Below are 24,026 nucleotides of genomic sequence, written 5' to 3' on the forward strand. Positions count from 1 at the left end.
GTATATTTTCAGCCAGGCAAAATAAATCCGCTTGATTATATACATATATGTCCGTACACAATATAGCTATTAGATAAGGCAAGAAATTATATGCGTAGAAATTAATCAAATCTTGTGAGGATCGGATATATATTTACTTAAACATGAATGGAAATCTTCAAACAAAAATCACTAATATCTCTCTCTCTCTATATATATATATATATATTGCATTCAATCTAAAAGAATATTTAATACAAAAATGTTATGTTATTAATCACTGGAGTACTACCTAAGCCATTCCATGCGTACATAATAATACCATAATCTATAAAATAATCACATAATCATTATAATTAGTAATATGACCCTAAATTAGACAGTATTGAAGTGTATATACACAATAATTCAACAACAAAAAATCTTATATTTCCGAAATAATACCACAAAACTCTCTCTCTCTCTCTCTCTCTCTCTCTCTTCATATTTATTTGTGTATATATATATATGTATGCATATGAGTACATATGTAACTTGGAGTAGCACTATTTCCGAGTGAAAAGGGTTCTTAAGTGTGTGTTTTGAGCAATGGTAATTAAAAGAGTGATGTTGTTGTTGATAGTGAATATGATCATAATAAGTGGAGTGTGCAATGGTGAGGTCTACAAAGTTGGTGAGTCTTCTGGTTGGACAAACATTGCTCCTCTGCACTACAAATCTTGGGCTGCTTCTAAGAAGTTTCGTGTTGGTGACATAATATGTAAGTCTCTTAACGTACGTAGAAACTCAAAAACAAGATTTGTTTCCTTTATTGTCTTATTTTCTTGATTCAAACTTTATATTATTGCTATGGGCAATAACTTTGCAGTGTTTGAGTACAACAAACAATTCCACAATGTGGTCCGAGTGACGCACAAGAACTTCAATGCTTGCAACTCAACATCCCCTTATGCTACATGGGCTACCGGCAACGACTCCTTCACCGTCACCCGACCTGGCCACTTCTACTTCATTTGCGGCTTCCCCGGCCACTGCCATTCCGGTCAGAAGGTTGACATCCGAGTCCCGAGAGACCACGACCACGGCCCTACACCAGGCCCATTACCATCAGGCCTATCTCCTCAAAGCCCACCAATATCAGGCCCATCTCCGAGAAGCCCATCATCAGTTCCGCCAGTGCAGTCTCCCACAAGTGGTTGTTCTTCTCTCACTTCATGGAAGCTCTGGGCATTAGTTGTAGCAGTTGGCCTTTCAGCCGCATTTTAGATGTGTGTTAGGGTTTTTTATTTAACATGGGGGGAAAAGAGGAATTGAGAAGGAAGTCTAGTGCTAATTTTTTGTTCATCTTGATTTTTATATTTTTTTCTTGATTTAAATTTAATGTTTCCTTTAATATTTATAATGGCTTATTGTAACTATTTACTTGACTATTTGTATTTTTTATTTTTTTGTTAAAAAAATTAAGAAAACAAAGGTGATAATTCACAAATCCTTCAAGAAGGATTGCATCTGAACATATTTGTGGGTTAAAATCTTTATAATTGACTTATTTAGTTCATATATTTGTGCATACGGTGACTGAAAAGCATGTGAATGACCTATACGCTAGAAGTGTGGTAAACCACTTATATCTAAAGATATAAATCCTTGAAAGAGACAAGAGCACATTGTTTCAGTTAATAATGGTGTTGATGTGGCCACTACTAATAACTCTAAGGATAAAATCCGTGAAGCGAGTTTATTTGAAAACTCTAAATGTAATGAGCAAACTCTTGAAGAAGGTTACGAAATGTTTATTAATTATGCTTGCAACAACTTAAGTTGGTATCCAAATGAAGTTGAAATTGATGAGATTGTTTCTATACTATAGTCGTCCAGATCATGGACGAAAATAAAATGATTCTTAAGTTATGAAGGAATGTCGACACCGAAATGATTGAAAAAATTGGATAAAAGCAGTACAAGAGGGAACTTGACTTGCTAAACAAGCGAGGAGCATTTTGACTCATAACTCCAATACGAAAGGTGACAAAGCTGAATATAAGTGGATAGGTGTACGATATTCACTTATAATGGATGCAATCACACTTAAATTTTAAATCAATTTATCAATAATTGAATAAATAAAAACATAGCTCATGAATATGATAAATGCATTTGTATAGATCATTGGATGCAAATATATCCATGAAAACCCTAAAAAGATTGAAAATGTTCAAAGCATTAACAAAAATACCCCGTCACATGTACTCCATCAAATTCACTATGAAAGTTATAAATATGATTTAATGGGATAATTTTCTTTCCCCCACCCCATTCAACTTTTTATTAATCTTTTTAAATTATCTTATTAAATCTAAAGTTTCTACAAATTTTAATTAAAGATCACTAACATGTCATGAAGAACATATTTGTCTCCAAATATTATATATTTACCGTGTGCTACAATCATTTCATCATCCAGTTCAGGTACCTAAATAAATTGAATTGAGTCAAATATATTATTATTTTAAATTTATTTAAATCATTATCAAGTCGGAAAAAGTATATTTGAAATGATTTGATTGATAGAACTAAAATTAAACGAGTTTTAATTGAATAGAACAAAATTTCGAGCCTGAATACTTTAAATTTTCAAGCATACTTTGTTATTTTTTCACTAAACGAATCAAGTACTACGAGCAGCTTTTATTGAATTCAAAGGAGCATCAAGCAATTTAATTTAACTTTCAACCTACTTGTCCCAGTTGGACTTGACGTACAAAATTATGTAAAAACACTAACCCTCAATAACTATGAGTTCTTACTTAATATATAGTCAGAGAAGCACTTTTCTCATTTGTATCCCTCCTTGCCAATGATTTCCAACAAGAAACAAGTTAGACCTAAACAATTAAATCGCCTTACAATGTTACAAAAAAGGAACAGTCAACTAAGGATTACTGGTGAAAATTCTTAATTTGCTACAACTCTGTAGTTTCCAATGTCAGTATGAATACCTCCACAAAATGAAAACTTTGAATTGAAGACATATTATAAGCTACAAAAAAAAAATATGTCAATTACCTGGAGATATTAGTATAAGCAACAATGCAGAACAATAATAAGAGATTTCTCTATATTCATAAGTTGAAAAATATGAACTAATTTAAAAAAAATTACCAAATCAATACGAGTGCCTAACTTCGTACGGCATTTGCAATTGCTTCCATTGATCAGGTTCCTATGTAACGTCATGATGTAAATTACGAAGACCGGCTACAACATTTGAAGCGGTTTGGCACTGTTTACGAAGGTCGCACTTTTATCAAAGTTGTCTTGCACAAGGATTCGAATCGCTTCTAAGCCATTTTGGAATGTGAAATCCAACTGGTATCATGAGAAAAACACCACTATAAGCATCTAATCCTTCTTTGCTCAACTAGTCGAAACTTCTCACAGTGCATGCAAGGTGCAAGTTAAGTACCTCTTGCTGTTCTTCTTTGTTGAAAGGTCGGAGAACAAAACTTGCAGGGTCCATTTTTCCTGGAGGCCTCCCAATGCCTAACAAAATTCAATTGGTGATTCAAACAGAATACGGTAACACTGTCAAAAGACATCATTTAATCAAGGGAATTACCTATTCGTAAGCGTGGGAAATCACGACTACCTTTCAAGTGATTTATAATACTTCTCATCCTGCAAGAGCAATTAATTCAGAGCAATATCAGCAACTACTCATAGAAAAGTTGGTATGACGCTAAGCTCAAATCATGATAAATCTAAAAAAGAAAAAAAAAATAAAGACAAATGGAACAGGTTTCTAGACATGGGCGCTCATTTTTAATAAGCATGGGAGAAAGCCAACAAGCTCAACTCAAGATATAATCCATAGAATCATTTACACATCAAGAAAAAGAATCATCACACCCTCTATCCACCGTTAAATTTCCTAGTTTGAGGAACTTTATGCATCACCCAATTTTGTATCTAAAAGCAGCAATTAAAAAGTGATTTCAGTATATAAAGGGTTTGCTTTGGAAGTAAATCGCTATTTAGGAATTGAAAAGGTATCACCTAAATCTCCAAGGAAAGGACGTTCACCAGAGGACTGAGGAACAAAAACTGAAACAATGTTTGTACCAATTCACGACAGCATAAAAATGTAATTTTTGGTCACTTGTGCATCATTAGTCAGAAAAATTTTCAGAAGATGAAAAGGAAACTTTATGCTATATCTAATTGCTTAGTGATTGGATGTCATAAACTAAGTTGCAGGAGATGATTTTCCATGATTTCAAATAGAATTGGTCTCCCGATAAAACAGACAAGACAATAGATCTAGTTTTCACGTTTCACCTATTTACAGAACTATGATTGCCAGAAATTGAGCCCCAATTTGATACACAATCTGACCCTCAAAAACAAAACAGAAAGTAAATTTATTACACATTTGGTAATATTGCATTGAAACAAGAAACTTCAGCTGGTTATTCCCCATTCCCTCAAAATTGAACAACAAGCACTAGAGGGGACAATATGCTCGAGAAATAGTCTAGTAAACAATCTCTACAACTCTCAGTTCAGAATGTGAAAGAAAACTTGGGCAATGTTAGGTCTCATCCTTCAACAAGCTTTCATTCCCCATGAATGCAACCAAATTTATTAAAAGCCTTCAGGGTTTTATTTCCGCTAAGGCGCTAAAGGCATCCCCCTTCCCCCAAAAGATTTTGAAAAAAGGTACATACCTGTATTGATCTTCCATCAAACAAAATAAACATTAACATCATTACCTTATGACAACAACAAAACTAATAAAATACAAGTTTGATGCAATCCCATTTATCAGAAAAAGTCTTTACATAACATGATATCTAGAGGAGAAAATGTTAGGGTTGGCAACAGGGCGAGTCTGGAGCGGGTTGGAATGTACTCCTGATCGGACCCGCTTTGTATTGAGAAAACCCGAACCTGGAACCTCCTCGGATAAAAACTGCCTTGCCCCCTCAATACTCACAACCTTCCCATGACCGACCCAGTTAAATATTTAAAATTAATCCTTTTCAAATTCTAGAATAAAAATATTTCTTAAATAAAATGACGTGTATGAACCATAAAAAAGTTGGCAGTGTTGACACTTGTTAATGGATCAATTCATGTGATTTCATAATTGTTGGTTTAAATCTAATTATCATAACCACCTATATTGCATAGTATATGATAAACGAAATGCATTATCAATCACTCAAATACAAATATCATCCATACTTAATTTCAAATCATAATTTTCAAATAAGTGGAGTGAATCAAAAAATTCAAACTCCAAATTCCAAAACTTAAAAAATAAATTAATTATTAATAATAATTGTGTTCAGGTTTAATTCCAAGTCGGGTCGACAGGTTCAGGGCAGGTTCGCACCAAAACCTGGGACCCGCCTCACAGCAGGGTCACAAAAATTAAACCGAAACCTGCCCCAAGACCCATCTAATTGGACCCGTACCCATCCCAGAACAGGATGCAGTGCCATGCATAGAAAATGTCCTCTTTCAGAAATTAAAACAAACACATTTTCCTCCAGAAATACATAACGTGAACCATTTCCAAACCAAAACCTAAGACATTTTCATTCTCCATTCCCAGAACCACCACCGAAAACCCATTTGCAAAACATTTTCCCTAAAAATAACTCAAGATGATTCCAGAGAGAAACTTTATGTCCTGTTTAGACATCTAATATTTATGGATGTAACAAGCAAAGCAACCAGTTAAGGAATATAGTTGATACCCATTATGTCCTCCATGTCCACCTTTGGGTAATAGTCTCAACTTTGCAAAAGGCAGATCCATGTCATCAAACATCTGAAAATGAAGGAAGTAATTAACTATGAACTTAGTCCATACAAAGTGATACAAAGATTACAAATGGTTGTAGATACTTTACCACAAGAACTTGCTTCAGTGGGATCTTATAATATGAAACAATAGCACCAACCTGTGAACATGAATAAATAGCTCAACTATTCATCATTAAATGTAAAAAGATTTGTTAACAAATGTAATGTCAAGATGAGCGAACTTACAGACTCACCACTAGCATTCATAAAGGTCTGTGGTTTAGCAAGCATAACAGGGACATCACAAATGAAACCTAACCACATAAAAGGAGAATGATGATAAGAAGAAAAAGCACCAAATAAAAGATCGTAACTGTAAAATAAGACAACACATTGGTCTTAATAAGATTGGCTACATTTAGGTCTAGCTACTTAGAGGTTTCATATAATCGCTAGATACTTGGAATCAACACATTATTAAATTTTATTCCTTACCATCCTCATATAAGTTTTACGCATTGCAAAAGAAGATCAACTTTAGCGCTCTCTCCTCTCTTAATCTCTCAAACTCACACAGATTACATGCTTAAGCACGCAATCCTTTTTAGACCAAGTAGTTGGGCTTCAATAAGCACACTCTTTGAATGCTTTTTGTGACAACCACAGGCTCACTCAAGCAGCATTGCTTAAAAAAGCACAGTGAAGGCCTTTTAAGTCAGCAGCTAAAAGGCCAAAACAAAATCGAACACAAAGGTATTCTGAGACAGAATTGTGCCATCCAGCAAAACAGATCTTCTCCTCCACGCACCACCAAACTCCATAGCTTCTACCTTTTTCTCTCTTATACCTCTTTTATTTCTTGTCTTTCTTCTTACACCTTTATTGCTCTTCTCATTCTTGTCCCCTTAGTTTTCTTTCTTGATCTCCCCCTAATTCTTTTGGCTTCTTTCTTCTGCTCTATTCTTTAGCCTTCTTTCTACCCACTGAAGTTCAAAGCAGAAGACACCTCCTGGCTCCTTCACCTTTTTCTTTTCCTTGGAATATTTTGTTGAAAGTTTTTACATCATGCTGATAAAATATGCAGCATAGACGGTGAAACTCATGTCATTTCTTTATTTAGTTCTGAAATTGATAAATTTTCTGCCATTTAAGTGCTGACATGAATGAGATTTGCAGAAACTAATGATACGTGGTTGAAAAGTACTGAATTATGCTTTAAATTTGGTGGAAGTCATGAGTTATCCTCAAATTATATATTTATACCTCATTTGATTAACCATTGATATGTTTCTACCTCATTTGATTAACCATTGACATCATTTGAAAAACACAAATTTGTACCTTGGCCTAGACTCTAGAACCCTAGGACATCTTTGCCTTTAGGTGTGACTTGGGTATTTAAATCAAACAGACACACAAGACATCACCTTCACAAATATTCAGGCCATGCAATCACAGTCTTCCCGGATATTCATACAACACTCCATGTTTGAATATACATAAAATATCATAAAATTTGAAGTCCATCTGCTATAGAGAAAATTAAGAAAATCAGTGGTGTTTATTGATACTTTTATCCCCATTCAGAAAGAATGGAAGTTTTGTCCATGTTCTTTTCATCAATGTTTCAGATATAAGTAGTAACAGCAACATAGATAAAGCCTTAGTGGTACTAGTTGCAGCTTTTCTTTGACTCTCTGAAAGGAAGGGCATCAAGCGGGGGATTTGAGGAGCTGGCATTCATGTGTCTCATGCTTCAGAAAATTTTTGGAACAGCCATGGCAATTTTTCCATTTTCATTCTCTCTGATTTCTACCTCTTAGGGGAGCTATTGTAACAACCATAGTACGAAGGTGCTAATGGTGTGAAGTAGCACAGAGGATCAAGCGGTAGTGGACAAGCATCTATTTCCAGTTAAAGAAAGTTGGAGGTTTCTAGAGATTGATGTATGGGCTCCGCATTCTTTCTTATCATCTTCGATGTGCCGGTCTTGGCATGACAGTGGTGTTCAGGATGTGCACACAGGCAACGGAAGGTTATGTTGCTCTCACTTTGTAAGGCTCACCAGTATTGCCCAAATGGCAAAATGTGACCATGGCTTGAAACTACAATAAGACATGTCTGGATAATTCAAAATTAAAATAGTTCAAAATAACTATAAACTATTTCCCCAACTTGTTTTTGTCTATTTCAGCAGCAAAAACCACAAAAAGCATTTAATACATCCACTAGTCAGGCACACACCCCTTGCTTATGTATCCATCTTTACTTCCTACATCGTAAGATCAGCTTATATGCCAAATTCTAGTCTCTACTTTAGTCACTAGGTCGCATATGACCACCATAAAACTATTCGCCACTTTTACTAACATAAATAATTTACTTTTGGCAAATTTTCACTTTTTTCTATACTTGAAGATTTCATTACTGATTCAGTTTTCAGTATTCTATATGTTTCATTAAAGTCTTTCCCTTTATATGCGGTGATAAAGTTATTGAAGCATACTCATCTAGTAAGAAAAATTAGTAATAGAAGTTCTTTGGCGGCGAAAGCAGGGTTTACAAGTGCAAGAAGAAAGAGCATTTAAGGTCACAGTTTCAAAATGAGGATGGAAATGGAAGTACTCGAACATTCTGGATGCTCAATTTGTCTTCACTTCTCTGTCTAATTTGCTCCCTCCATTTGCAGGAAATATAATAGAATATAAATCCTGGACAAAGCCAGTTGTTACTTCTAAGATTAAAACAAAGTCCATAGTTTTGGATATCTGGTCATATTGTGGTTGCTATGCAAGAAGTTACGAATAATCAAATTTCCTTTAAATTTTCTGTTGAGAATACAGACCTCCAGCTCCAACTTCAGTTCAAGCTCCAGCTTGACATCACCAGGATTCAAACCCGTGCAAACTTAGCAAAATTTGTATCTTTCTCACTTTGTAAATAAATTCATGTTTACGCTTTTGTAAGTGGTTTCACGTTTTAGTTGTTGCAGGTTGTTACAGTTAGTTAGGAACAATTTTCTTCTGCATTCTTTCTCCCGCCTGTACAGAGTCATATGTAAAGAGCTTTCATGCTCACAATCTGGAATGCAAGATTCATACAATTCCATAACTCTTTCTGGCTATAGCTCTTCATTTTCATGGCAATGCTCTCTGAATTCAACATGGTATCAAAGCCATCCTTGTGATGGTTTCTGCATATCCAACAATATAGATTGTATATTTGATTGATTTTATACATATTGATTGCGATGGCAAGTTCATCAACTGTGGTTCCAGATACCTCTGTAGTTGGTAATACTTCTGGAACTGAAACAGGAAATTCGAGGATTGAAGTGCTGGATCATCCAGGAATGGTGATGATCTCAGCTTGTTGAATGGAAATAATTGGTTATCTTGGAGTAGATCTGTGCTGATTGCACTGGAAGGACGCAACGGACTCTGATTTATCGATGGACCATGTGCAAAGCCAGCTGAAGGCTCTGCAGAATTGAGGCAATGGAGGATTATGGATTCAATGGTTCGAACATGGATAATGAACATGATATCCAAGGGTATCCTTAACGCATATTTGTACGCTACTTCAGCAAGATCTTTGTGGCTGGAGTTGGAAGCAAGGTATGGAGAATGTGATGGACCACTTCTCTATAAAATTCAAAGGGAGCTTGGTTCTATGACGTAGGGGAACTTAAGTGTTACTGCCTACTATACTAGTATGAAACAATCATGGGATGAGTTGGTGTGCTTGATGCCACCAGCTATGTGCACTTGTGGGAAGTGTACGTGCGATTCCAACAAAGCTAAGACAGACCAAATTGAGGCTGGTCAATTGATTCAGTTTCTTACAGGTTTAAACAAATCATATAATCACATCTGTAACCAGATAGTTGTTTTCTAGATCCCCTTCCCAATGTTAACAAGGCATATCCAATGGTGTTGAGGGTTGAGAGACACAGGCAAGTGAATTTGGGATTTGTAGATTCTGGTGAAACTTCAGCTATACTGGGAAGAGGATATGAAAACAGAGGCGGTTCAGGACCTAAACAACATGAGGAGAAAAGGTCCACTTGACAAACGGCACTTTATCTGTGAAAATTGCCACAGAACTAGAAATGGAGGAAGGGCATACTCAATTACTGAAGAAAATGCTGGGAACTCTGTTGGGAGTTCTGTGGAATGCCAGTTACTGCAGGAGGAAACCTTGTGGCAGACTTAATGGAGGCACTTAAAATCATCCAAAATAAGATACCTCAAGACACTGTACGAGTCCATTTTGCCCAAGGAGATGAAATGGCAGGTATGGCATTTGACACCACATTGAACAGTACTTATTTTGGCTCATGGATTGTAGACACTGGATCCACGAATCATATGTGTGGTGATGCAACTACGTTTCACTCTTTAAATACTCTGAAATCTCCTATAAAAATCAGCCTACCTGATACTAGTATTGCTACAGCAACACAATCTGGAGACATTAAACTCTCAGCTCACTTGACACTCAAAAACTTGCTTCTTGTTCCCACTTTCAGGCATAACTTGCTATCTGCGTCTCAGCTTTGTCAATCTCAGTCCGTTTGCTTCCTGTTTCTCACTTCCCTATGTCTATTGCAGGACCTAAAGATTAAGAGTACCCTGGCAATAGGCAAACAACTAAGGAAGCTTTACTACCTAGACAAGAATTATTTTGTCTCTGTTCCCACATCTCAATGTAATATCAGTCATGAGGCTTGTTCTTCTTCTTTCAGTCAAATGTATGACCTTAGACACAAACGTTTAAGGTCACACTAGTGCTTCAGTGCTTAGACATATCCCTATTGAATTCCATTACTGCTAATAAAGATCATGTTTGTTCCATTTGTCCCTTAGCCAAACAATCTAGAGAATCATTTTCTCTTAGTGACTCCACCACTTGTAAACCTTTTGATTTGTTGCATATTGACATTTGGGGGCCATACAAACAACCATCATTGTCAGAAAGTCATTATGTACTTACTATAGTCGATGATAATTCTCGAGTAATGTGGACATTCCTCATGCACGGCAAGTCCCAAACAATTTCCACCCTGTCTTCTTTCTTGCAAAAATATCCACCCAATTTAATGCCAAAGTCAGGGCCTTACGCACTGATAATGGCTCTGAGTTCTTGAGCCTTCCTTGTCAAACACTCCTCCAAACCATGGAATAGAACACCAAAGAACTTGCCCATATACTCCACAGCAAAGTATCATGGAAAGAAAACATCAACACCTATTGCAAGTCGCCAAGGCCCTTATGTTTGAATCTGGCTTGCCTAGACAATTTTCGGGTGATTCAATCCTTACTGCAACCCATATTATAAACAAACTCCCTTCACCAAAGCTACATCAGAAATCACCTTTTGAATTACTCTATAAATCACCTCCTTCATATGACAACCTACGCACTTTTGGCTGCCTTTGCTTTGCATCTAATGTGAATCCCCACAAGTATAAATTTGATTTCTAAATTCGATTGTTATATTTCAAAACATTTGTTTCAATTACACAAAACTGAACTTCTCCAACACTTATCTCTTGCACGACCTTCACATAATTCCTCCTACTCACATAGTTGCCAACCCGGTTTTCCACAAACGAACCAAGCACATCGAAATTGACTACCACTTAGTCCGGATTCGTTCTCCCCACACATGTTTCCAGCAAGGCGCAACATGCTGACATCTTTACAAAGCTTTCTGCCTGCCTCTGTTTTCCAACCACTAATGTCCAAGATAGGCTTGGTCTCTCTTTCCCAAGTCCAACTTGAGGGGGGATGTTGAGAATACAGATCTCCAGCTCCAACTTCAGTTCAAGCTCCAAGTTGACATCACCACGGTTCGAAGCCATTCACACTTAGCTCATTTTGTATATTTCTCACTTTGTAAATAAACTCATGTTTACGCTTTTGTAAGTGGTTTCACATTTTAGTTGTTGCAGGTTGTTACAGTTAGTAAGGAACAGTTTTCTTCATTCTTTCTCCTGTGTGTACAGAGCCATATTTATAGAGCTTTCATGTTCACAATTTGGAATGCAAGAGTCATACAATTCCATAACTCTTTCTGGTTAAGCTCTTCATTTTCATGGCAATGCTCTCTAAATTCAATATTCCTGAGTATAAGGATCTTTTGCTTCAACAAATGCAGTCTGCTATCTGCAAATCCCTTTAAAATTTGCCAGATTGTAAGTAGATCTTCAGGTGCAATAATTTCTAGAAAAGCCATGTCTATACCACGTAATTAAACAGCAAGATGAATCTTTGGAGTGGAAGTGGTATAAGTGTTCATCATATATCATCACCGTATAACCTGATAAATGTTTGTATGTCTAGAATAATGGATATAACATAACAGGAGCAACATCCTTGTTTGTTTCAAGCTATAAGTACAGTTAAAACACCAAAAAAAAAATTGCCCACTCTGTGCAAATTGTTTGTACCTCAATTTCAAAATTATAAGTGACAAATTGCGCGAGAAGAAAAGCAAACCATTCATAAATTCGCATACGAAAAGGTTGAACTATCAAAAACTCAAAAAGACAATAGAAAAACGAAGAACCTTTTCCAAAAGCAGATTTGAAGGAGACAGTACTCATAGCAATCCCCTCTGCTTCAGCTATAAAATCAACCAACTCAAAGCCCACCTACCAAGAAAAAGAACAACAGAAAAGCCTCAATCAATAAACCACATACAAACCCACACAAACATAACTAAAGTAACAGCATATGGGTGTACTATCTGACATTGTGGCGAGTGCGGCTGTAACGATTTCCAGGGTTACCGAGGCCGACGAGGAGCCAGGGCTTTTGCTTTTCTTCTGCCTCGGTGGAAATTGAAGCCATTGGCTTGAGTTTCGGGCTTCTGAAACCGCTAGTTTTGTTGGTATTCCACCAGGAAGAGGATGAAATTGAGCAAAGGGATTCACAGAAGAGGCGGCGCCGCCCAATCGCCGCCGGTGTAGACCGAGGAAATAATGCAGTGGAAATATTGTACATTATTTCATGCAAGCTAATTGGATATTTTGCACAACCCAAAACTTATTATATACACAAAAGTATAGGGTAAATTAATTTTTTATTTTGCGAAAATAAAATAAAAAGTAAAAATGCAACGCCGTTGCCGGGGATCGAACCCGGGTCGCCCGCGTGACAGGCGGGAATACTCACCACTATACTACAACGACCTGTTGATGAGTTTGATGATCTGTTTTATAATCGGAGTGCTAATTTGAATTAAGGGTTTGTATTGTTTAAATGAGATAAAATGAAAATCTTCTGTAGCTCGTCATAAAAGGTTCCATATCACCCTTCACAAAATATTGTGCAATGTAGATCGAGACTCAAGCCAAAGTGAAATCAGATGATTCAATAAATAAGTACAAAGCACGACTAGTTGTAAAGGGATACTTACAAGAACTTGAAGTTGACTATGATGAGACGCCCAGTAATTAAGTCAACTACAATTCGAGGCTCTAGCAACTTCACGTAAGTGGGATGTAAGGCAATTAGATGTCAACAGTGCCTTCAACAATGGGCATTGGCCTGCTCATAGTAGGGCACAGTGTTTATGCCTCAACCTTCAGACCTCAACATGTGTGCAAATTGAACCTGAGTTTTATATTTACATATTAGAGTCAAGTACATAGCGAATAGGGTCATATCTCGCCTTTTGATATTGGACATACCAGAAAGATGAGCATCAACTGGACTAAAAAAGTTGAGAGAAAAAAAAGATACAAGAGGACGTTAAAATGGGTTAAAAGATAGACCAAGTTAGGGGCGGTAAGTAAGATATATGCAAAGTTCCGCTGCCTGTTGGCTCCCCAACGGAATATTTATAGCGCATACTGAAGTATTACTAGATAAAACTAAAAGAACCTACCAAATATCCGTTTCTTGTGACTCTATGTATATCCGCTTGAAAAACGAACTCAAAACGCAAGAGAAGTGCTTTTGACAAGAATATTGTTGGTATGTGCCATCGCACACCTCCGTTACTCTTTAGGAGGCATTCGCCCCGGATAAGATTCCCTTTATGGCCATTACACAATGAAATTCTTTTTGGCGAACACGAATCAGAGATATCTATCCACTATATCCACAGAGTGCTCACCATGGGTCCTAGGTTTTTCTAGCACTGATTCGGTATCTCCGGATTGGAACCTAAGATCCATTGACATATGAGCCTTTGCATGAGGTCTTACATAGCCATATGTTAGGTTAACACTTCTTTGCCTCCTGGCTGTCTCTGCACCTCTACATCCTTCATCACTGAGCGATCATTTAGGGGGCTTAGCTGGTGATCCGGGCTATTTTTCTCTCGACGATGAAGCCTTCCGATAAAGACCTTAGCACTAGCAGTTTTGCTAGTCTTTCTATTGACCGAATCAGAGGTGAGAAGAGTATAGGGGAATATTAGCAAATGCGAGCTAACTTTATTGAGTTGGGTTTCCCCATGTAGTCTGTGGGCATTCACTGTGTCGACTTAGGTGCAGAACCTAGGATATTGATCATAGTTTCGGATTCTACAATACACACAGAACTTACCGAAGATGTTGCAGTGCAAAGGAGAGGGTATGGAAAAAAATAATAATTCTTTTAGTTGTTTGGTATGATCGGAAAGAAAATAAATCTCAAATACTCTCCTTGTGTGGTACGAGAAAAATAGATTGAGAACAAAAGATTATTTTTTATAATTTTACTAATTAACTCTTTCTCTTTACTATGCATTAAAAATGCACAAGTTATATTATACTAAAATAATTTTTAGTGTATAAAAAATTTAAAAATCTTATTAATCAAGTTATTCATCAAACAAGAACAAAAATATTTTTTAATAATAAAATATTCATCAAAATGAGTATTGTCCATTTATTCTAAACTATTCTATATAAATGAAATATAAACTACTACCAATGCCGTCAAACAAAGAAATAAAATCCAAACATTAGCGCTTTTATTGGTAATTTAGTTATATTTTTTCAAAGATTATGTACTAGCATTATCAGCCGGAATGAGAAAAGATTTCTAGAAAAATCATATATATGGGTAATAGAATAAATAAAAATTAAAATATGTATTTTTGTCTTTTTAGCCTTATAATTTACTTTTCCGCCTAATTTCGGACAAAAACAAGATTAGACTCTAGTAGGATTTCATATACATCAAGTTTTTACTTTTCATTTATCTATTCTCCATAACCAAACACTAAATTTATTCTTATATATTTATTCTCACTTTTAGTTTTCTTATACACCCACTTTTCTCCCAATCAAATAATTCTAAGGTCGGACCTCACCTTTATATATAAAACTAAATTCAAAATTATGAATTTAGATTAAAATATTATTAGTAGAAGTAATATTTAAGTTCAATCTTGGTATAGTTTAGATTTTCAGAGCCTAAGAGTTATGTCTTGGTAAAAATAACTTAGTTATGCTTCATAATTCTTTACAATATTCACATCAGAAAATTCCAGCCCAAACCCGATTCTTTCAAATTTGAATCAAGTATAACGCAAATACAATACACTTGTCATATAATTGATGTACAGTTCAGGAAAAGTGATCAATCACATAGCAAGTATATCATACTTAATTTATTAATTTGGTTCGACCAAACCTAATTCAAACAAGAATTACTGCGAAATCCGGTTTAACTATGATTGGCATAACAAAATATAGCCCAAAACTATTACATCTACCAAAAATAACCTCTCTAAAATGATCATTTCCACGATGTCCATATCCATTGTTGTTTTTAGAATTACAACCACGATATCCATATCCACGGCCACAACTACAATCACGACCTTGTTCATAATTATAAGGGTTATGTATTGCAATATTCATTTCAATGATAGAGCAAAACCAATTAGCGGGACTCGTGATTTTTTGTCAAAAGCTCAATAATTTATTCAACCAAAAGTAGACAAAGAAATCAATTCAAAATATTTTTTGAAATTTTTTTTCACGATATTGCTTTTGCAGGAACACGTGAGATCTGCACATGAAAGCTGGAGAGTATTTTCTCTGACATGTCCTCATCAGTGATTTTTCTTGTTGACACAGTTTCAATTGAGAGATGATTATGAATACGGGAAAAATATTTTTTTAGTCCGTTAAGTATGTCCAATTTTAGTTTTAGTCCTATAAGTATGCCCATTTTTTATTAACTCCAGTAACTTGCAAATTTGATTAGTTTTAGTCATCCGGTCGATAGGATTTATAATTTGCGCCAGAAAAGTGACATGACATGACACCTAGATGCGTTTTTGTTGATTTATAATCCTATGTGACTAAAATTATGATCTGGAAGACAAGTTGACCATCTTTTGGAGGGAAGAAATGTGACTTTTCTTCTCTCCAAACTTGCACAAAAGATAAATAATTTTTCCCGTAATATCAAGAGCCAAAAAGTCAACATTGAAGGGGTCAACACAATTGTACTTGAAAAATCAAATGCTACTACAAAGATTTCTTCTTGATGATTAAAGGGTGCTAATTTTGAGTATACAGAGCTCTCATGTCGATGACATATTATTAAATAATATAAAATGATAGCGATATAAGAAGTACAATTGAGAGAATAAAGAAGAGTACAGTTTATTTTATTTCTCCTTATACCAATAAATAAAATAACCTATTTATATGCTCCAACATTACAAATAAATTCTCATCTTTTTAACATAGGAAGATGAACCATATGAAAGAAATAAAATATCATCATGAGAGGATATCAATCATGAAATATTCACAACTTATAATTAATCATGGGATGAATATCCACAAAAGATAATATTCCTAACATATACTAAATTGCCATAAAAAATCACAATTAAATAATGATACTTTAAGGGCCTATTTATTTTGATGAATTGGTCTAAGTATCCAGCCTATTCCAATCTTATTGGATGTTTACTACCAATTTTATAAGCCTGATATCTTTGTCATGGTCTCCTACTAGTCACCCATTTAGCCTAATAACTTGTGTCACCCCATCTTTGGAATAAGATGTTTTTTTTTTTTTAAATATGAGCGATGAATTTTTATTAAATGTCTAATTAATGCTTACTATTACAGTAGAAATAACATCTTACGTATAAGGAGAGGTTCGAATCCATGACCTGAATTTTACCAGCTGAACTAGACCTCATTAACCACCCTTGGGATAAGTTATTCAGCCCAAGTTGCTCATTTTATCCCGTTCATATCTTGGACCCATCAATCACCTATTAGTCCTATTCAAAAAGGTTAACGAGCTCTAAATATTACAAAAATTCTAAAATAAAATACTATATTTCTATCGTAGTGTGTGTATACAGATAGAAAGATTATATATAATTTATAGATATCTTGGAAAAGTAATTATAGAATTAGAATAGAGTATAAAAAACTTATAAACTTACACATATTTAAGATATTTTTAAAATTTATAAAATCTTATCTTAAAAGTAAGATTTTATAGTCTTTGGACCATATTAGATGGTGCAACTTATAAGACATTAGCAATTATAATTTTGTAATTAAATTTAGATAATTTGTTAAGATGTTAATTATAAGTTAGGATCTAATTACTTTTTTAAAAAGAAATTATAAGCTATTAGTATTTTATTTTTTATGTTAGAATTTTTTTTCTTTAAAAATTTATTAAATACTTTGTAATATCGTACAAGTTTGCAAAAATCTTATAAAATACTTTGCAAGCTCACCTAGACACTTTTTTAATAATAATAAAAAATCTAATATACCACTGAAATAATTAGATTTATTTAAAAAACAAATGTTGATAAAAATGAAAGTCTAACTAACCCTTAAAGACTTTTGTAAAATGAATATTTCTATTCAACTTTGCTATTAAGGATCATTTAAAGGCCTAATACCAGTCCAAAACCGTCCGTGAACAATATTGGATTGATCTTGTGTTGGACTTTCGAGCTGATTGGTGTCGATCAGACCCATTATGTACCTTAAATCTTATACAGAAAGAAAACCGATACTGACTCAACCTAGTAGTTAAAGCTAAATCTCATAACCAAGTTTGAGTTTATGAATTTGAACCCCACTGATACGAGAATATTTATCTCGTGTTATGTAATTGTATTGTAATTTATTTCATGTTCATCGCTATATTAATGAACTGATCAAATCAATGCATCGTCCACTCGCTTATAGTTAATTAAAACATTGAGATAATCAAATAATCATCCCTTCTATTACCAAAAGAAAAAAAAAGTCACTAAAAAATTGTATTTTTAATCCTACGTGTGATTTATATGGACATTTTGAAAATCCCATAAACAATAAAATTAAAAATAAATAAAATCTAAATTACGGGATGAAAAATGCAATTTTTACAAAAAGTGGGTGAAGGATAACATGAACTGTACCAAAGATGTATTCCAATATTTCCATGATCATTTGGGCTGCTGTATATTTGACAACCCTAAACAGATTGAGACAAAATTATGACTTCACCCACACTGTACTACACTGCTTCACTGGAAGAGTGATAGAGGTCAAAATTTCACAGCGTTTCAGATTATTGCTTGGCAAGGCTGTGAGTGGACATCAGAAGCCTTATTACAAATATGTTTGTATCGACAGCGCCAGCATGTGAGTGGTTGTAGTCCAAGTCCTCAAAATTGTACCTGTATATGTCAGAATACCAACAAATGAGTAAAATGTAAATTAAACTTGACTATAAAAAGACAGAGTATCTAAACATTGGGGGAGGGAAAATTTGATTTTAGATCTCATAAATTAGTTCTTATTTATTTATTTATTTATTTTTTTGCGATTTTAATTTCATTATTTTTGTACTCACCATGTTGCATACTATAACTCTAAAGAACTTACATTTTTAACCCCAAATCTTAATTCATACATATGTGATTGGTGTACAGATGATGGAGAGTAGAGGGACGAATTATATAATAAGTGTATCTCGCATTTACTATATGATTAGTTGAGTTCGGACAAATTTAACTTGGGCAAGAATTTTCTGTAATGTATTGATGCTGGATCAAAAATTGGACAAGAACTCGAAGTCAAAGCTAAGCTTACATGAGCAGTTTATTTGGTAAGAGTTGCATCCCACAACCTAAGCAACCCGTTGCGTCCTCCAGCACAGATCCTCTTCCTTTCAAGGTCGGAAGCTGCGCATCTCACCTGAAACCAAATAGGGGGGAAAAAAAAGGCCAAATTAATGAATTCAATCATCTTTTAAGGAATTGTTGATGTGTAAAATTATGCGTGATCTCTTGGATCACAGAATGAAGGCACAATAATTGCTGTTAGAACAAATTGTTTCATACTAAATGGGAAAATAGCATTTTTTTTCCCCATATATTTTAGAGATCAATACACTTTTTGTCCTCTTGATCAGGGGATTCTCATTAATGGTTTCATAAACTATAAAAATATCTCATTTTCCTTTAAATTTCATTTTATTCAATTAGTATTTAAAAATAGAAAAAAGACCTGGTAAGCGCATGGTTGTCAACTTTTTGATCACTTTTACTCACATGCTTAGCATTTTTAGTCTCATTAGTTACGGGATTCTCATTAATGGTCTCATAAGTTATCAAAGCTGTTACTTATGAGACTATTAGCGAGAATGCTATAATCAATGGGACGAAAAGTATAAAAGAGCTCCATAGCCGCAGAACACTACAAACGAAAATAGTAGCTAGATAGGGAAGAGAACTACCGTTGCAACTGCTTTCTGAGGAGTTCGATAAAGTTGCCAACCAGACATCTTCAAAGCTGTGGTGGAGTGGCCACCAAGTCTTTCTTGAGACCGATGGAAGAGGGACATGGAGTTATCAGCTGCCCCGGTTCCTAGCCAGTATTCCCCAGCGTTTATACACAATATGGCAGCATTATGGATAGTAACATTCTTGATACATCTTATAGCACCTACAAATATGATAAAAGAGTGTTACAATACGCATTCTACGTTAAATATTTAGTATAATCTATTATCTTGTTACTTTCCAACTCAAAAGGGCTACAAGTGGTATTGTCCATTCTCTCAAGAACTTTCATATTGGCCCCTTAGCTCAGCTTCATGGTGGCACAGCTTGTGAAGACAGATTGGGATTCCTTAATCTCTTTTTTCATCTCTCTTCTATTGATGCAAGATAGTTCTAGACCTCGTTCTTCCGAAACTAATTCATGGGGATAAACTTAGCCAGAAAAAGAGATACTAGTTTACACCAAAAGCCCGGAAGGCCAAGACCATTTCAGCATGATCGATCATTTGACCCGAAGCCAAGTCCTTGATTGGATCCTATCAAGAATGTCGCAATGCTATCTAAAAAGGGGTTAGATCTTGCACTCAACACTCGATTACCAATTATTTGATCTATTCTAAGATCTATACTTAGTATATATTTCAATGCAAAGATAGATAGATAGTGTTGAGATTCCTAGAAACATTCACAATATCCTACAAGATCCAAATTGCACAACAATTGTTTTACAAGAAATGAAGGCACTAATAGGTAATGGTACTTGAGAAATTGTTGACCTTCCTCAAGAAAAATAATTTTTTAGGGTGTAAATTGTTGTTTTCAGTAAAATTCAAGTCATATAGGATAATATAGAGGTATAAGACCATATTGGTGGCTCAGGGATTTACTGACTTCTGGCATAGATTATGATGAGTCGTGTGCTTGAATTGCTAAGTTGAATTCAAACTGATGATTGAATTCCCACTGAAAGCTACAGCAAATGGATGTGAAGAATGTATTTTTTGAATGGAAAGTTGGATAAATAAATATACGTGAGAATCCCACCAGGTTGCTAAAGCAAAGAGGACTAAGGAAAAGTATGTAAATTAGAAAAGACATGTGCTATCATCAAGGACAAGTTGATCATAATTTGTTTACAAGCATGCAGAACGGGAAAGGATCAAGCCTAATTATCTATGTCGATAACGTAATAATTGTAGGTTATGATGAGCAAGAGAGTGAAAGTCTCAAGAAGCATTTAAGAATCAAGTTTGAAGTAAGAGATTTGGGCAATCGTAGTTATTTCCTAGGCATGGAAGTTGCGTAAAGCAAACACGGGGTATCTTTATTCCTCAAAGGAAATATATACTTGATTTTACTGAACGAAACTGGCCAGTTAGGATGCAGACAAAGAGGAACCATGTTAGAGCCAAATTGGAGACAGAAGAAACTGACGACAACAATCCAACTGACACAGGCAAGTATCATAAGTTGGTAGGAAAACTCATACTTATCTCTTACTAGACCGGATATCTCATTTGTTATGAGTTTTATCAGTAAGTTTGTGCACTTTTGTGCACAACGACGTCTATGTGGTGAATCACATTTTAAGTACTTAAAAAAGGATCTTTCAGTAAAGGACTTATGTTTCAGAAGAGTAAGCATAGGGGAAGTGAGGGCTTTGTAGATGCTGATTGCACAAGTGCTACTGAAAATAGGAAGTATACAACTCATTTATGAATGAAAGTATGGGGTATCCTAGTTGCATCGACGAGCAAGAAACAATAAGCGGCACTAAAAGCAATGGTGAAGCAGAATTTAGAGCTCTTCCTTGAGGATTTTATGAGCTATTTTGACTGATGAAGAGATTAATGCTGGACTTAAAGGTACCTTGGTCTAGTCTTATAAAGCTCCAGAATGATGATAAATTTGCTATTACTATTGTTCATAATCCAATTCATCATGATAGAACCAAACATGTTGAGCGCTCTATCAAAGAGAAGACCGAAAATCAGTCATTCATCTACCCTATGTGGCCAAAAATCTCTGAGAAGCAAATGTTCTAAAGTTATATATACCTAAACCAAGATTCAAGATTCAAGATTTCCATTCACCGGCTTGAGGAGAGTGTCGGAAATTGTTGTATCTCAAATTCCTTGGACTGATGAATCGCCTCGCCCGGAGAAGCACCTATTTTGTGTGATATGGATTGATCATTTCCCTTTTTTATCCTAGGTAACTAGCTAGGGCTTCTTCTATTGTAAAGTATATATATGTCATTGCCATGCAAGAAATTGAAGTGAGAATTTTCTCCTCTATTTCTTTCTAATTTCAATTTTGTTTTCAAGTAGAAATTACAAATACATAACAAAGATGCATCATAACCATATATTAACACAAAGCATGTCCACCATGTAAAGGCATCAAGGACTACCAAATATTTCAAGTAACCAAACTTCTGATTATCGGAAGGATTAAAAGGTGCTGGTGCATAAGGGATAAATAACAATACTGGGGCAAAATATTTTTTTAGTCCCATAAAACATGTGCAGAATTTTTTCTAGCACTACAACTATGGCAGATGACGCTTCTAGTCCTATAAAACTCAAAATCATGTCTTTTTAGTTCGAAATAATGTAATTTTGGGCCTTTTTAGTCTCAAATGCCTTTTTAGTCCCAAAACCACAATGCACGTGACTTTTTGTGATAAAAAATACGTGATTATGAATTTTATGGAACTAAAAGTAACACCTGTCATAGTTATGGTATCGAAACAAATTTTGCGCTTATTTTATGGGATCAAAAAACATTTTGCCCAATAATACTGATTTATCATTCTTACCGTCGTCATATTCCCAAAACCTAAGAAGTCCATCACTTGACCCTGAATGACGAATAACAATTATAAGAAAAAAATTAGCGCAAATAATTTGCAACTTGTTTGTAAACTTAAGAAACCACAAACTGAGATAGCAACAAAAGAAATCACCAACAGTAGATTGCGACAGAAGTGATTTTTAACCTGTAATAATTCCTCTATCTGCCATAGAGTACTCCACGCATGAAACTGGACCATCATGGCAAGCAAGAACAGCATCACATGTCCCTTGAGAAACAGACCACATTCGAGCAGTCCAATCATCACTACCTGTTATTACAGTGTCGCCGACCATTCTTATCGACCTATGTAATCAACATAGCTTCTATCACTACCTCACTAACAGAATGCAACAATAGAATGATTCTTCCAAAGAACCATTACTCACCTGATCCATTTCGAATGCCCTACGAGCTTGTGCATCTCCTTTCCAGCTCGAATATCCCAAATGTTTGCAACCCTTGATCGGAAACAATGTAAACGTAAGTCGGATTTTGGGGTGATAAGTCGAAATTGACAGAATCTATGTAACTGCCAAAGCCATCACGATGGTGTTTGTTCATATTAATATATCAAGAGTCAAGACAAGAATTTCAAGTCACGTACACATCTCTTCCTCCAGCAGCTAATATCCCCGTAGAGTCGTCGTACTCCATACAGAGAATTGCACTTGAACAACGACCGACGGTAGCTACACAGGCGTCGGTTCTCACATCCCACATCTTCACAGTTCCATCATGTGAAGCTGTGAGGACACGCTCACCTGAGAGTATGCGTACAATGCTGACCTAAAAGGTAGCGTGACAAGAATAAGCCAACAAGATACATTTTTTGACAAGGCAAAGACAACAAGATACAGTTTCCTATAAAAGGTTAGAATGCTAGGACACTGAATATGGACAAGGCTATAATTATTACATGAATTGCTTAGGAGTGAAAGAAAAATATCGAGGCCAAAGGCATGACATACTAAAATAAGATAAAACTAACCGACATCTGTTGTAGTAATTTAAAAAAAAAATGATTAAACATTAATATCTAAACCATGAGATAAATAAAAAAGGGGCTAAATGCAATTTACCCCCTGTGATATGTAAAATGAGTAAATACCCCCTTACGAAAAAAGAAATAGCAAATTACACCCTGTGTTTCAAAAAATGAAGCAAATTACCCCCTATCAATGGTTTAGATAAGGGGGTAATTTGTTTTTTTCTTAAAACATAGGGGATAATTTGTTATTTTATTTTTCACAAGGGGTTTTTTGCTAATTTCTCATACCATGGTAAATTGCATTTTTCCAAATAAAAAAGTAATGAAGAACAAAATGCAACAAGAGTAATTAGAAGTTTTTATTTATTTAGACAAAATAGGAAAAAAGAAAGTAACTATAAACGAATCAAAATAACAAGAAAAACATAAGTCAATATAGATAACTAGTCTAGGTGAGGACAAATATGTCTGAACGTAATACGAAGCTGCCAACAGTTGCTCGGAAAAAGTACAAATTTTGCACAAAAGTTGAAGCAAGAAACTATTAAATGGAATTTCCTTTTAAATTTTTTCAATGCATGTTTCTATCTTAGTTTACTAAATTAAAATCTAGAAA

The 24,026-nt window shown here is 35.0% G+C and overlaps 3 protein-coding genes and 1 non-coding gene across 4 annotated transcripts in view; 1 reads left to right on the top strand and 3 right to left on the bottom strand.

Annotated features, from left to right (window-relative positions):
• Positions 1 to 528: 528 nt before the first annotated feature.
• LOC105158117 (mavicyanin-like) lies at positions 529 to 1,245 on the top strand. Its single transcript, XM_011074754.3, has 2 exons — positions 529 to 739; positions 848 to 1,245. Exons 1-2 carry the CDS (start codon positions 568 to 570, stop codon positions 1,243 to 1,245), a joined length of 570 nt encoding a protein of 189 aa, XP_011073056.1. The 5' UTR covers positions 529 to 567.
• A 1,645-nt stretch (positions 1,246 to 2,890) lies between these two features.
• LOC105158030 (Peptidyl-tRNA hydrolase family protein) lies at positions 2,891 to 12,842 on the bottom strand. Its single transcript, XM_011074633.3, has 8 exons — positions 12,552 to 12,842; positions 12,367 to 12,451; positions 6,040 to 6,107; positions 5,901 to 5,951; positions 5,745 to 5,818; positions 3,599 to 3,657; positions 3,446 to 3,522; positions 2,891 to 3,348 (listed from the first exon to the last, which is right to left on the bottom strand). The coding sequence occupies exons 1-8, from the start codon at positions 12,801 to 12,803 to the stop codon at positions 3,238 to 3,240; spliced, it is 777 nt and encodes a 258-aa protein (XP_011072935.1). The 5' UTR covers positions 12,804 to 12,842; the 3' UTR covers positions 2,891 to 3,237.
• A 77-nt stretch (positions 12,843 to 12,919) lies between these two features.
• On the bottom strand, positions 12,920 to 12,991 carry TRNAD-GUC (transfer RNA aspartic acid (anticodon GUC)). Its single transcript has one exon. It is a non-coding gene; the product is annotated as a tRNA-Asp (tRNA).
• Positions 12,992 to 18,104: 5,113 nt separating this feature from the next.
• The window catches only part of LOC105158031 (DENN domain and WD repeat-containing protein SCD1), a 29,514-nt gene continuing 23,592 nt past the window's right edge, over positions 18,105 to 24,026 (bottom strand). Inside the window, exons 24-30 of the mRNA XM_088878137.1 lie at positions 23,027 to 23,203; positions 22,809 to 22,880; positions 22,565 to 22,725; positions 22,385 to 22,426; positions 19,518 to 19,726; positions 18,872 to 18,976; positions 18,105 to 18,456 (exon numbers count right to left, since the gene is read on the bottom strand). Of these exons, the coding sequence (XP_088734263.1) occupies positions 18,881 to 18,976; positions 19,518 to 19,726; positions 22,385 to 22,426; positions 22,565 to 22,725; positions 22,809 to 22,880; positions 23,027 to 23,203 (757 nt within the window). The 3' untranslated portion in view covers positions 18,105 to 18,456; positions 18,872 to 18,880. The remainder of the gene's footprint in view (positions 18,457 to 18,871; positions 18,977 to 19,517; positions 19,727 to 22,384; positions 22,427 to 22,564; positions 22,726 to 22,808; positions 22,881 to 23,026; positions 23,204 to 24,026) is intronic.

Source organism: Sesamum indicum, linkage group LG3 (assembly GCF_026168435.1).
Source record: "Sesamum indicum cultivar Baizhima isolate 11 linkage group LG3, ASM2616843v1, whole genome shotgun sequence".
In the NCBI taxonomy this organism is placed as follows: Eukaryota; Viridiplantae; Streptophyta; class Magnoliopsida; order Lamiales; family Pedaliaceae; genus Sesamum; species Sesamum indicum.

Bases quoted from the DNA above. Each gene is read 5' to 3' on its own strand.
- LOC105158117 (XM_011074754.3), top strand. From the start codon at position 568: ATGGTAATTAAAAGAGTGATGTTGTTGTTGATAGTGAATATGATCATA. The intron at 740-847 runs GTAAGTCTCTTA...ATAACTTTGCAG, and splicing joins TCGTGTTGGTGACATAATAT to TGTTTGAGTACAACAAACAA.
- LOC105158030 (XM_011074633.3), bottom strand. From the start codon at position 12,803: ATGTACAATATTTCCACTGCATTATTTCCTCGGTCTACACCGGCGGCG. The intron at 5,819-5,900 runs GTAAAGTATCTA...CTTCATTTTCAG, and splicing joins CACTGAAGCAAGTTCTTGTG to ATGTTTGATGACATGGATCT. The intron at 3,523-3,598 runs GTAATTCCCTTG...GAATTTTGTTAG, and splicing joins TTTCCCACGCTTACGAATAG to GCATTGGGAGGCCTCCAGGA.